The sequence below is a fragment of the Tyto alba genome, unplaced genomic scaffold, assembly GCF_018691265.1.
Source record: "Tyto alba isolate M040663 unplaced genomic scaffold, T.alba_DEE_v4.0 Super-Scaffold_49, whole genome shotgun sequence".
Classification (NCBI taxonomy): domain Eukaryota; kingdom Metazoa; phylum Chordata; class Aves; order Strigiformes; family Tytonidae; genus Tyto; species Tyto alba.
In genome coordinates, this window is record NW_024881325.1 from 1110793 (window position 1) to 1124109 (window position 13317).

The 13317-nt window shown below is 35.8% G+C and overlaps 1 protein-coding gene across 2 annotated transcripts in view; it reads left to right on the forward strand.

The window, feature by feature from the left end:
• Nucleotides 1-13317, forward strand: part of ATG7 (autophagy related 7) — a 118561-nt gene that overhangs the window by 15485 nt on the left and 89759 nt on the right. For both annotated transcript variants that reach the window (XM_042807029.1, XM_042807030.1), the window contains exons 12-17: nt 561-705; nt 1308-1466; nt 7230-7424; nt 11590-11793; nt 12042-12157; nt 12910-12985. In XM_042807029.1, coding sequence (XP_042662963.1) covers nt 561-705; nt 1308-1466; nt 7230-7424; nt 11590-11793; nt 12042-12157; nt 12910-12985 — 895 coding nt within the window. The remainder of the gene's footprint in view (nt 1-560; nt 706-1307; nt 1467-7229; nt 7425-11589; nt 11794-12041; nt 12158-12909; nt 12986-13317) is intronic.

Sequence of the window (13317 nt, forward strand, 5' to 3'; positions counted from 1 at the left end):
GTCAAATGTCTACAAGCTATTTTTTTAAATTTTCCACTTTACTAGCTATCTTTGTATGCTTGTTTCAGTAGAAACAGTTTCTTGCTTCTGTTTTTAAGCAGTGCAGTCACAGTTTTTATAAGAATGTTGATTATCAGTGTTCGGCCAACACATTAGTTACAAGGGGAAGTTCCAAGGAAATTGAATATCATGAAATCTGTGTATTTATATGGAATGACTTTTGGCATCCTCTGTTTCTATGTTTTCCTGTGTGTCTGATTAGCAGAACAGTTAAACATTTATGGTTAGAAGCCTTCAGAACATACTACATGTGTCACAAGCGAACAAGGAGCATACAAAAAGTTTTTTCTGATCTCCTTGCCATGCACTTTTTTATTAGGTGGAAGTATGCTTGGAGGACTTTGTTTTTCATATTACCTATACGTTGAATTGTTGAATTATTTTTCTCCTTTTTTTTTAAAAAAAAGTAATGAACTTCTTCAGTTGAAATAGAAGTAATTGCTTTGTTGGAGAAACACAAGAACATTCAGAAGTATGTTGCTATTTACTTCATGGCATAGGTTAGCAGAATCATCAGTGGATCTTAATTTGAAGTTGATGTGCTGGCGGTTGGTGCCTACTCTTGATTTGGAAAAAATTGTGTCTGCCAAGTGTCTGCTGCTAGGAGCTGGTACACTGGGTTGTAGTGTTGCAAGAACCTTGATGGTAAGTCCTAAACTAATCTTTAAAACAATCTGCTGTTTCTTGTATATTCTATGTGATTTATTTTTCTTTGGAGTGGCTGCCATGGCACATAACAGAAAAGTTGTATTCCTCTGTATTAAAGTACACATAATACATATTAGTTGATACCATAAATTGCAGGGAAGAGGTAAGATCTGTAGCCAAAGAAATAACTTGAAGTTCTGCTAGTTGTAGATAGTAAGAGAATAGGAATTTGTTTTACATTAGAAAAGATTGAAGAAGAAATTCTGGAATAAATTAATGAGCTAATAAGATCAAATCCACAGTGAAACACTTGAAGTAACTGTGCTCATATTTACTTTCAGGGATGTTAACCACATCCCACTGAATTCAGTAGGGTTTTGAGGGATTACTGTTAAATGATCCGTTTGGACAGACCCAATTTTCTGTTCCCTTATTTCAGTACAAGTACAAGGTTATTGCTATGAATAGCTTCAAAAGCTCTTCTAGCTTGGCCTTTCTAGGAAAATTGGACAAAACTTCTCTTGTGTTTCTGGCGTTACTCAGAAGTTTGTGGCTAAGCCCGTTGTACTTACCATTATTTAAATTACTTTCTTGTTTAGGGTTGGGGAGTCAGGAAGATTACATTTGTGGACAACGCAAAGATCTCCTACTCCAACCCAGTACGACAGCCACTGTATGAGTTTGAAGATTGTCTTAGTGGGGGGAAGCCAAAGGCACTTGCAGCAGCGGACAGGCTACAGAAAATCTTCCCAGGAGTGGTAAGATCAGTATTTAAAATGTGTTAGTATGTTCTTTGGAAGAGAACCAGTGACTTTAAATAACTATTTAAAGTTCTAGTAATTAAGTGTTATTATGACTTGGAAAAGTACTACACAGAGGCATTACGTTGGTTACTGACAAATCTATAAGCATTTTATTTCAAGTACTCCACACCTGTTAAACTTTATTGAAACAATAAATATTTGTAATAATGAAGTGTAGTTAAGGATTATCTGAATCATCTTGTAGCTCATTGATGGTGACGTAACATTTTTTTCTGTCTAGTATGTCCTAATGAACTTCTAGTAGTGGTTGCTTTTAATAATGTGTTTTCCTGCTCTGCTCTTAAATGTGAGTTTAGGCACATTAGTTATCTATTATGGAAGCAGAAGACCTTGAAGGCAGTAATAAATGTATTGTTGAGATTTCCTATTATGGTTTACACTCAAAATTTGCAATCTTATTTAAGTTGATTTTCTACATTAGAGGCAAATAGCTTAATCTTTTAACTTCCAGAAAAGGGAAGTAGTTCGTAGCAGCCTGGAGAAGATATCAGTGTTGGCCTTTGACCAAAGTACTCCTCTTTTTGGGAGCCTGATTGTAATAACTTACTATCAAAATGAAGTAGTTGAAAGAGAACAAAAGACAAGAATTAATGTTTATGTTGTTTTAGAAGCTTTATGATGAAAGACCTACCAATGTAGCCTTTATCCTCTTTGACTCCAGGGATGTGCATCATATGAATGTTACTCTGTGTGCATGTTCAAATGCATCTAATTTTCAATGCTGAAAAAAAGAAGATTAAAAAAAAAAAAACCAAACCTGTACCAATATTTGCAGTTCTCTTAGTTTCATTCTTCATTTGGGAGAAGAATTGATATGGCCTATAATTTCAGAATAGACATGCTCTCAGCTTGCTCTATCATGAACAAAATTTTTTAATACTCTTTTGGAATGTGATAGAAGTCACCCAGCTGTTTATAGTTTTTCTTTTGGATTTGAGACCATCTTAGAATTGGTAGCTATAGTTACCAGAGTTCAGCTGGCAAACAGTATCTTAACCACTTAGTGTAATAAGACTGAGTTACGTATACTTACTATGCAATCCTGTATTTAAATTCCACTGGTTATGTTACTAGTCATAATACTATTAAGAGTTACGAACAGTGGAATATGGATTGTTATGTTGTTTAGTATCAGTGCTGTGAACAAGCTTTACAGAAGATCATTTCTAAACATTTTTAGGCTCCTTTAGTTTGACCCAAGGATTGCTCGGTGCTTTTGTTCTGGTTTTTATCTGTGGTTCTTATTATTGTCATTGTTTATGAAATCACTATTGGTACCAAGTAGTAATTCAATAATTATTTGAATATCAAGTAATGATCCTCAGTATGAAAAAGTGCTAAACATTTAACTTTCAGGACTTTTGATAAGTAAATCAGAAGAGACTCTCTGAAAGTTTCTAGAATTTTATTTAACTTTGCAGCCCTGTAGAGTTACTGCTGCTTGGTGATATTAATTTAGTTATAGAAATACTAAATAGTAGAAAAAGTACAGAAAATAAAGCATCTGTGTGGTGTCACAGAGAGCACCAACATGATGTTAACTAGGATTTGTGTCACATGATTTCTTGCTTTTTGAACTTGAGAAAATGAAAACAGGAATATTAAGGAGTAGTTTAGGTAGAAGAAATAGAAGCTTCTTTGTGGAATCCTGAATGATACAGTTTTGCATGTATAGATAAAGATCAAAAGTTAGTATTATGCGTTTTCTTACTAGAAATAACCAAAAAAGCAAAGGACCAGGCTGTAATATGGAATCTTGAGATTGTGATGAGGCTAAAAAAAAAAAAAAAAGTTGTTAAATGTAACTTGGAGAGTAACTTCCAGTAATAAGTGGGAACCAATAACAGTGCTTTAGTCAGCCTGTATCAATAAGTGTTAGGAAAAAAACAATTTTCCAATTCAGTAATAGCATATACAAAGTGCAGCCCCTACTATATGTAAGGAATTTTTACTCTACTGTATGCCTCAAATGCTCTGCATCTACCACTGTTTGCTTATCACATTATCCCCATCAGTGTTACGCATTCTCTCTTGTTCCCTTGTGTCATGGATGGGTCACATCTGATCAGCCTTCAGTGGGACTGAAACCTAGTTTCATAGCTTCATGGTACAAATGAGGAGAAAGTAGTTGCAGAGATCCTATGTACACTTATGATAGAATGTTTCTAGTATATTTTTTGGTCAGACTCATTTCCACAGTAGAATTTGTGAAGAGGTATCATGTTTGACCATCAGTAAATATAGAGAGAAACAATGTGCTAGCATTAACAAGAATTAACAGGGCTTAACAGTAACAACTCTGGTTCAGAGAGCTAATATCATGCTGACAGCACTTGAGTGGCAAGGTTTAAGCAGCAAGACAAGGACTTGGACTAACAGTAAGTCTTTAATTAGCCTGGGTAAAGTCTTGGTGCTTTGGGACAGTTTGGACAGTGAAGCTACTGTAGCTGGAGATTTTTATAACCCAGCTGACTTTGCTAGACTTCTCAAAATGGAGCTGCATCTGTTACTGCAGATGGCACTGTTACTTGTTACCAAAATCCATATTTATCAGTATAAATGTCTTTGAATAAAAAGATCAGTTGTCCTGGATTTTGAGCCTTCTCATTTCTGTCATACTGAAGGAGCAGCCAAAGCTGCCTCTTGCTATTTGGAAACACACACAGTTCTTTCAAGTTTATGGGAATCCAAGTGGTAATGCTGATTCCGAAGGCATTTCTGGAAATTTGGGTTTATATTTCTGTTAAATTCCCTTGCAGTCTAATTTACTTTGATTTCAGTGTGAGTAATATTTTTCATACAGTATGCAGTTTGTCTTGGTTGACTTTGAAATGCTTGACTGCTCTATGTGAATTCTTTTTTATTTTTTCAATTTTACATCCTTTCTAGTTGGAAGAGTCACTACCTCATCATTGCAAATGAAACAAGAAGGAATGCTTTGGCAAGGAGCTTTGATTTGTTTCATTCCACTTCTAAGATTATCATTAGCTGTAGCTTAGAGTTTTATAATAAAAAGGAAGGGAGGACTCAAAAATAGCAGAATTTGCGGACTCACAGCCTTTCGTTACAAGTAGGTAATGCACAGAGTCATTCATATAGTTGCTGGGGAATTTAACTTTATTGACTCTCTTATACAATCATTTCCTGAAGTATTCAGGCATGGAACTCCAGTGTATTCAGCATTTTATCATCATTTGTACTATACTGCCTGGGGGGGCCTCTTTATGTAGGTATTTCCAGTAGAACAATTTAATGATGACAGCATCACATTCTTAAATTTTCTGTGTAAATACCCACAGCACACCTCTGTTTGGGATTAATTTGTTGAGCACAGATATCTTCAAAGTGATCTGAGCCATGATTTAACAAAAATGCAGAAAGTTAATAGGGATGTGAATCAAAAAGAGAGAGAATGTTATGGTAGCACCACAAAGTTCAGTATTTGTATGTCCATTTGCTTTAAAACAAAACAAAACAAAAGCACTGGAGCTCAAGCCCAGTTTTGGTCAACTGTCAATGAAAGTGTTGGAAAGTGCATTATATTTTATGATTTTTCACATGCCAACATACAGTCCCTTTTTTTAAATAAGTACGTGATTTTAATACTTCATGAGATGGTAAGTAAATATCATTTGTTTTGGATAATTTGGAGGCTTTTAATATATTTTGTTAGTATGAAGGTTCTAGTCTTAAAATCTAAGCCTTTCTGTGAGCAGTCCAGCAAAATTCTTTTTGTCATGTAGAGACTCCCTGAGAATTTGGAATTCTGTGGAATGAACAAGATCTGTCTTTGGAGATATATGCATATTTACTCCTCCTTAAAATAGTATGCACGTGCCATTGCAAGATACACTTCTGCTCTTTTTGCCAGCATTTGGGTGCAAAAGCACACCTCAGCCGCTTCTGCTAGTGACTGGTGTCTTTTTTTTCAAGGGACAGTTATTCAAATAAAGTTGAAGCTATTGAAGCTGCTAGATTTTTATGTATTCCTACAGCTACAGGCATTGGATAGAGTTTTTTTCTGAATTCTGGTAAGATTTTAGTATTTTACAAACCTCATTACCATATTTCCGTGCAGCTAGTGTTCAACTTATTTATTTGTCAGTTTTATTTTTTTGAACAAAACTTGACCTCCTAAGTCACCAACAGTGTCAGTTACACTTATCTAATAAATCAGCATTTGTATGCAGTACAGGGGCTTGATGAGTTTTGCATAAATACATTACGCGTATACAGCATGGATTAAGTTTTGTGTTCCTGCCACAGCTTTTTGGAGGAGATAATAACAGTGAAGGTAAGACCTCCTCCAATAATTAGCCAGTGTCTGTGCTGTCAATGCAGAGCTGTCCTCACTGGGAAACAGTGGAGCTGCCCTTTCAGTAGCCTACTAAATCACTGTGGACTCTACATTTTTCCCCCTGGGGGTGGGGGACAGGGGGAGAAAGGGAGTGGGGGGAAAAGGGGGGTATCCTTTGGTATGGTTAATGCAGATATTACCCAAATTCATTTCCTCAAGCTGCTATATGTGTCTTTCTTTTTGTCTTCAGGTATATTTATGATGTTTAGAATGCATACTTCACCCTCTGGTTATTTGGTTCACGTGGATTTATGAGTTGTGCATGTAATTGGTCTACACAAAAGCATGTTCCACCAACCTTCCTTTCCTATCTTCCCATGTAATTTTATGTTTGGTTCATCTAGCTTTTAAATTGTTAGTTGCTTACAGCACAATGACAAGCAAGGAGACTTTGGCAAGGCCTGTGCTTCTGTAACGTATATGAAGGATCCATTATTCTCCTATAGCAGATGGCTGACAAATTGTGTTAACATATTTCCAAATCAGTGAGTTAATTGTTTGCATTGTGTATATGCTTATTTGGCTCTTTAGCCATTTTCTGCTCAATATGCCTTGCCCAAATATGGAGTTGGAAGAGGCATATGTTTCTACAATGGGAACAAGCTCTTTCAGCGTCTGCATAGTGCAAGCCTCCAGACATCCAAGCACTGAAGTAACAAGTCTCAGAAGTGATTTTTTTCCACATCAAGTTCACATATGGCTGGTCAAATTACATGAAAATTGTTCAAGATTATTGTTCTTCTCACAAAGAATTTAAAACAAAGAGGACAGTGTGTGATACTTTGCATCTGTCTTACTGTAATTGAATCAGTATTCAGTATTAGAAATATAAACTACATCCTGTTAACATTGTGTGTCAAGTGGCTGCAAAGATAATCCAGGACAGAGGTTTTATATAAGTTTAACAGCATGATCATAATCATCTGTCTGCTTGCTTGTGTGGTGATATTTGTGACCTCTGGGATTAGGAGCAGTTCAGCTATCTCCTTGTAGTGATTTGCCAGACCTAATAAGACCTTCTGAGAGACTGGGCTTGTTAGTTCAGGCACCGAGCCACCCGAGCATGGTTGGTCTGCTCCCATGAGCCAAACAGTGTGTTTGCATTGAGCTGCTCTGTTCTGTGTAAATACAGCCGCTGAGTCTGCCCTTCCCTCAGAAACTTCAGCACTGTGCTTTAGTGCACAGCACTGATATACAGTGAGATGTAAAGAATCAAGTGGCCGTTCTGCCAAACAGTAGTTGAATATGTACTCTACAGTTTTGTACTGAACTTTATAATAATTCTCTTCACTCACAAGGTTGTCTTTTTAAGATGTTGTTTTCTGTCTGTCTCCATCTAGAGTTCAGAAGGCTATAACATGAGCATTCCTATGCCAGGCCACCCAGTGAATTTTTCTGAAGTAACAATGGCACAGGCTCAGAAGGATGTGGCTAAACTTGAAGAGCTTATTGATGCTCATGACGTTGTTTTCCTGCTAATGGACACCAGAGAGAGTCGGTGGCTTCCTGCTGTCATTGCAGCCAGCAAGAGGAAGGTACCATACCATACCTTGCTAATATCGTTGTCACTGTATTTCAGCTCTTGCATATCAATCAGCTATGTAGATGTAAAAGAACTTTATGGGAGATTGATATATTTGACCAACCTTTTGTGGTTGTGCAGAAATTTCTTCTTGTTTTCTGTAGCCTCAAAGATTTGGTATAAGACAAAAAGAGAATGCTGAAAAGAGGAAATAGAAACTTGTGTCACAGAGTGGTACAGGTTGAATGATACACTCTGGAGGTGATCTGGTTCAACTCCCTGTTCAAAATGGGGCCAACTTACAGCCTGTTGCTCAATTTCTTGTCTAGTCAATATCTTTTGAGAAACTACAAGGGTACGTATTTCATAGGAATACTAAGAGAAATAGTTTCATAGTAAAAGAATCATAGTAAGGCAGACTAAAATCATTACAGTAGTGACTCCCTGATAGGGGATGTGAATTGTAGAAATTTCTCTGAAACCACATTTTCAAAATATATCTCAAAAGTGCAAAATTAGAAAGTGAATTCTGCACTTAAAAAGTATGCCAACACTTTTTTGGTTAAAAGTTAACTTTGGTTTTTCCTCATTGCCTTATTGGAAAACTTACGGTTGTGTTGAGCTGATACATCCAAACTCTGCTCATGACTCTTACTCAGGTAGTGTTGCATGCTTCAGCTATTTCTGTAGCTTAAAAGTAATATCCTTGTATTATAGGCAAAGAATTAATTTCATGCAATACATGAAATTAAGATGATGAATTCTTATATTAGAATCTGAAGCTTTATAGACTATATTCTGTATATGAGATCAATGAGACTGTATACAGAAATGCTTATGTAGTACAAATGTTAAAACTGGTCATATGAACCAGACTGAGAAATAAAGCATAAGCTTAACAGAGTTTTTCCAGGAGAGCCACAGGAGCATATGGGGAGAAGATTTTGAGCCTTTTTTTCCTGTTCTACGAATCTTACTGAGGATTAGGTGTGAATAATAGATCCTTTACTTTTGTGTGAGTGTTGTTCTTGAAGACAGTGTGGCATTCAAAATTTTCTATGAAAGAGTATTCTAAATCAAACAGGATTCTGGAAGCAGCATCTTTCTCCAGGTTAATACAGTGTTGAAAATATGGTTTTCTGAAGAATCCAGCTAAATGATCCTGAACACTTACTTCCCTTGCTATCATGATGTAGACTTTAGTAAAACAGTCTCAAGTAATCTTGATGTTTCTTAATTCATTTAAGAATTGTGCAGTTTCATATTTATTCAGTTAAAATGGCACAAAATCAGAAAATGCAAGTATTAAGCTTTTAACTTACCAGCTTAACCACAGTGCACATCCTGTGTAATTTATGGTATAAATGTAGTGATGTCCACAGCAATTTATTAAATTGTAAACTTAACATGAGAGTAGAAGAGAACATACATGTAACACAGCTGAGTCAATGTTGTTATTTGATCTTTGATTTTTGTATTTCCTGACTTCTGTGATTTTTCATCTATGACAACTCTAGTTTCCTAATAGTTATCAGTTGTTTCTGGTTTATTTTGTTTGTATTTATATTTCATTCCAAAAAAACTGTATAGTAGGAAGGAGAGAGAATACAGATTTGTGGTATTTGCAAACTGGTTTTATCTTAGAAATTCCAAGTATGTTCCCCTTTCTCCTGAAGTTTATGTTCATCTGAACTTAACTAAATTTCCTCTGCCCCTGTTTTGCAAGCACATTTTTCCAAATCAAACAGTTCTCTAATTTTTATTTAAGCCAGGGTCTTACGTTATTTTCTTTTCTTTCATTCTTTCCTTATTTTGAACAGATTTCTGATCCTGAGATACTTTGCCAGTGAAAAGATCAGTGTGTCCCTTTAGTGTGGACTTCACTGAGCTGTAGCTTCAGGTGTAATTTGAGGGTATGTAATTTGATAACTTAATCAGTTCCAGCTTAATCCTATTGTTTTTTTCTGCAGTTTGCACCTGTGCTCTTTCAGCCATCATTTGGCTGTTTAAAAACACAGAAAGTACATGAAAAGAGTAAGTTTGCAAAGCTGAATATTGAAACTGGAAAGTGCCATCCTACTCTTTCGTATGTATGATGGTTGGTCGTTGCAAGCAATATATACAGTTTTGTATGCAGCCTCCCTGCCTGGTTCAGTCAGAATAGAATTGTTTTAATGATCTCCAAAACATTTCCCCCCACATTTGCTTAGCTAGCTCTCCCCCACTATATTTGTTTTACAGTATTCCAATCGTACTTGGAGGATAAATTTTGTAGTTTCTTTGTGACAGTTCTTTGATACTCAGTGGCATAGTCTGACTGCATTACAGTTACTTGATTTTCATAAGACCACTTTGATGTAAGGAGATGGAACATGTGTAGAAGAGTTGGTTTTCCTGTGTAATCATTGAGTTGCCTTGATGATCTCTTATATTCCTTCTTCCCAAAACAAGTGTCTTAGAGAAACATAAAATTCCATGTGTCAGATGTTAAATCCCTGTTCCTGCTGAGCACTGGAACTTTTAAAATTTTGCTAGTTTTTTTTTCTAAATGCATGTCAAAAGATACACTTTTCCATAGTCTCTTTACCAAGAACAGATTATTTGTTTTTTATCAAGAGTCAATCAGTTAGATTCAAGTAGTTGCTGGACAGTAAACTGAAGGGAGAGAAAGTTTATTGCCATGGGAAATGTTTGGCAATGTTAATTTCTGTTAATACCAGCTGTACCTTGTTATTCATATTTTGGAATAAAATGGAAAACTATTCAGATTTTACAAGTAGATGTAGTGAGAAGATGCAGTCTTTTAATTGTTTGCTGTATACCTGGCTGTGCTACCACAGGTTCAACAGCATGGTTCTACTTCAGGAGTGAAGAAAGAATCAACAGCAGCAATGTTGAAAGTGAATATCCAGAAATTATTTGAAATACCAAGGATGATGATGAAACTCACAAGCTTACTAGTTAAGAGGGTTAATTCTTGATAGCTTCCCTCGAATTCCCTCTTTTAAATAATTTGTGGCTATAAGAATGAAAAATGACAAAGTGCTGTACTAGAATTTCTATCTAAAATATTTGCATATGGAGCAGTATAATATCTTCTTTTATATTTTACTGGATGCAGTCACTATTATATAAATGGTTTTGCTTTTGCTGTATCTAAATCATTGCCTGTAAGTTTGGTAAAACCTGCTAGTTTAAGCATTGGGTTTATGATATTATGGTTATAACATACATAGCTTCACATTACTCTAAGCACTTCTCACAAAATTAAGAGAAAGGGGAAAATGATGACAGTGTAGTTGTGTACCACAGCTGCTTGTGCTCCCCATGTGACTAAACGGATGCATATGAAGACCATAAGTAATCATTAATTGCTTTCCTCACTGAGCAGAAATTTTTTTGGATAATAGACTTGCATTTCACTGCTTTGTCACATAGGAGTGTTTAATGAGTTGTCTTTTCAGTTCACTGTGGTCTGAAATACTACATATAGAATTTCAGTTGAGCTGAAAACTTGTTTTTAATAGCCACTGTTGTACTTAAATGGCACTTGGAATATTATGGCACTTAGAGAATATGAATTTACATAATATGCAGCAAACTTGAAAATAAATTCTGAACTGGAACCCAAGTAAGTTTTTCCAATAATGATACTAATCATTGTATGAATATTGGGCCAAATTTTGATATATGGATGTTAAGTCATATCAGTGCATAGCAGCTTCTGTAACTTTAGTGAGACATTGAATATTAGTTGGTGTGAACCTAGCTTCAGATGTAAACTAGCACAGCACATTTATGGAGTTCCTGTTTTTTTGGGTTTTTTTGTTTTTTTTTTTTTCCAGCAAGTGTGCATAGGTTTGCGTAACAATTAGAGGCAGTCATTAATTTGTACCAAATTTCCCTGAAAGACACAGAAAAAGGTAATGCTTTGTGGATTTCTGAAACAGACTTTTGTTTTGGTTTTGATTTTTTCTAAATGCTTGATGGCTGGAATTTTGCACCTATCAGAAAATTTGTTGTTTATGACTAGAGTGATATATATGCAGTTAATAGGTTGTTCATCCATCTACAGCATGTGGGGTTTTTTTGACGTTTACAGTGAATAAAATGTTGAGGCCTTTTTTTCCTCTCCCCTTTTGGCTCACTTGAAATTTGTTCTTCTTTATTGTTCACAGTTGGTCATCAATGCTGCATTGGGATTTGACACATTTGTTGTTATGAGACACGGACTAAAGAAACCAAAACAGCAAGAATCTGGTGATTCAAGTTTCAACAATGCCTCTGGTTCTTCTGATCTCTTGGGATCATCACTCTTTTCAAATATCCCTGGCTATAAACTGGGTTGCTACTTCTGCAATGATGTTGTGGCACCAGGGGATGTGAGTAGAACCTTATGCAAATGGTGATTATATATTTCTTTTGTTGTGACTTTTAAATTTTTATTTACTTTAAATGATGTTTCATAAAGGGATTTGTTTTATGTTGATATACACAGGATTAAGAAATAGCTCATCTTTTATTTGGCAGATAAATTAATTGCACAGAACTAAAGATATTTTGTGTAGTAGGGCAGCTAGTTTCTGTTGAGTTACTTTTTTCTTTCCTTTAGAATTGTCTATGTTTGTAGTCCACCAGGGATCGAACATTGGATCAGCAGTGCACGGTCAGTCGACCTGGATTAGCCATGGTAGCTGGAGCGCTTGCAGTGGAGTTAATGGTTTCTGTTTTACAGCATCCAGAAGGGTGAGTCATTTCTGGATTCGTGTTCAAGAGGTGTTCTCGGAGAAATAAGATTTATTTCATATCATCTTTTGGGAGAAAGAGGAGGAAGTACATCTAGAGTAGGACAATTCTGCAAGGTATAATGTTGCCTGTAAATTAATGCAATGTATAGCTCACATCTACTATATTAGTGCAATTTAACAGTGTTAAGAAAGAACTGGTTCATCAAATCTTAAGTTTTTACTTGGAAATTGGCAGTTTTCTCTCTCTCTGAGTTTAAAAGTAGAAAAGTAATGAGAATACTTCAAAAGAAGAAAGTATTTCTGTTAGTGGATCTTGGCACTCCTTTACTCAAGAGAGTGAGTATAATGGGGAGCAACCATAACTATGTGTGTTACATGAAGGGCTTCAAGATAAGGCAAGTATTGCAAAATTGTACTTAAAATTAAGTGGGTTTGAAATTCTGTAATTTCAGAATACTCTGAAATTCTGCAACCTGAAATTTAGGCTTGTTTTCTGTCTTTAAAATCTGTGAAACAAGAAGTGAGTTAGGAGTTGGACATGAGTATGCTATGAGTCTCTGAGACTGATTCTGAAAAAGGGGGTTTTATATTCCCATGCTGAATCTTAGTTACTATGAAACAGACTTTCCAGATATGTTCCTTTCCAGATTCTAAACTGTAAGTTGTAACAGAATGTCTTGAAGCTTACTGGAAATTCTGACTGTGGAATATGTCGTCTTGTTCTAATTTTCCTTCTTGGATTTTTGGCAGTGGTTATGCTGTGGCCAGCGGTAGTGATGATAGAATGAATGAGCCGCCTACTTCTCTTGGACTTGTTCCTCATCAGGTAAATAATTTGTGAGTAAATGCTTTTGTTTTGTTCAAAAGCTGGGATAAGACAAACATCACAGACTTTGCCTCCTTAACAAAAACATACTGTATGCTGATTCCATTCCCTGAAGGACTGACTCTCCATGTTTGTTTAAAAAAAACCCAACCAAACAAAAAACCATCACACAAGCCAAGGTAGTTGTGTTCCTGGCATTGTGTCTGTCCTACTTGTGGACATACAATTCCTGCTGCCTACTTAGCAGGAATTTTATTGGAGCAGCCAGTATGTGAATAAGGTGACCTCTGACTTATCTGTTCCCTATCAGAGCTGACAGTATGAGCATCTCA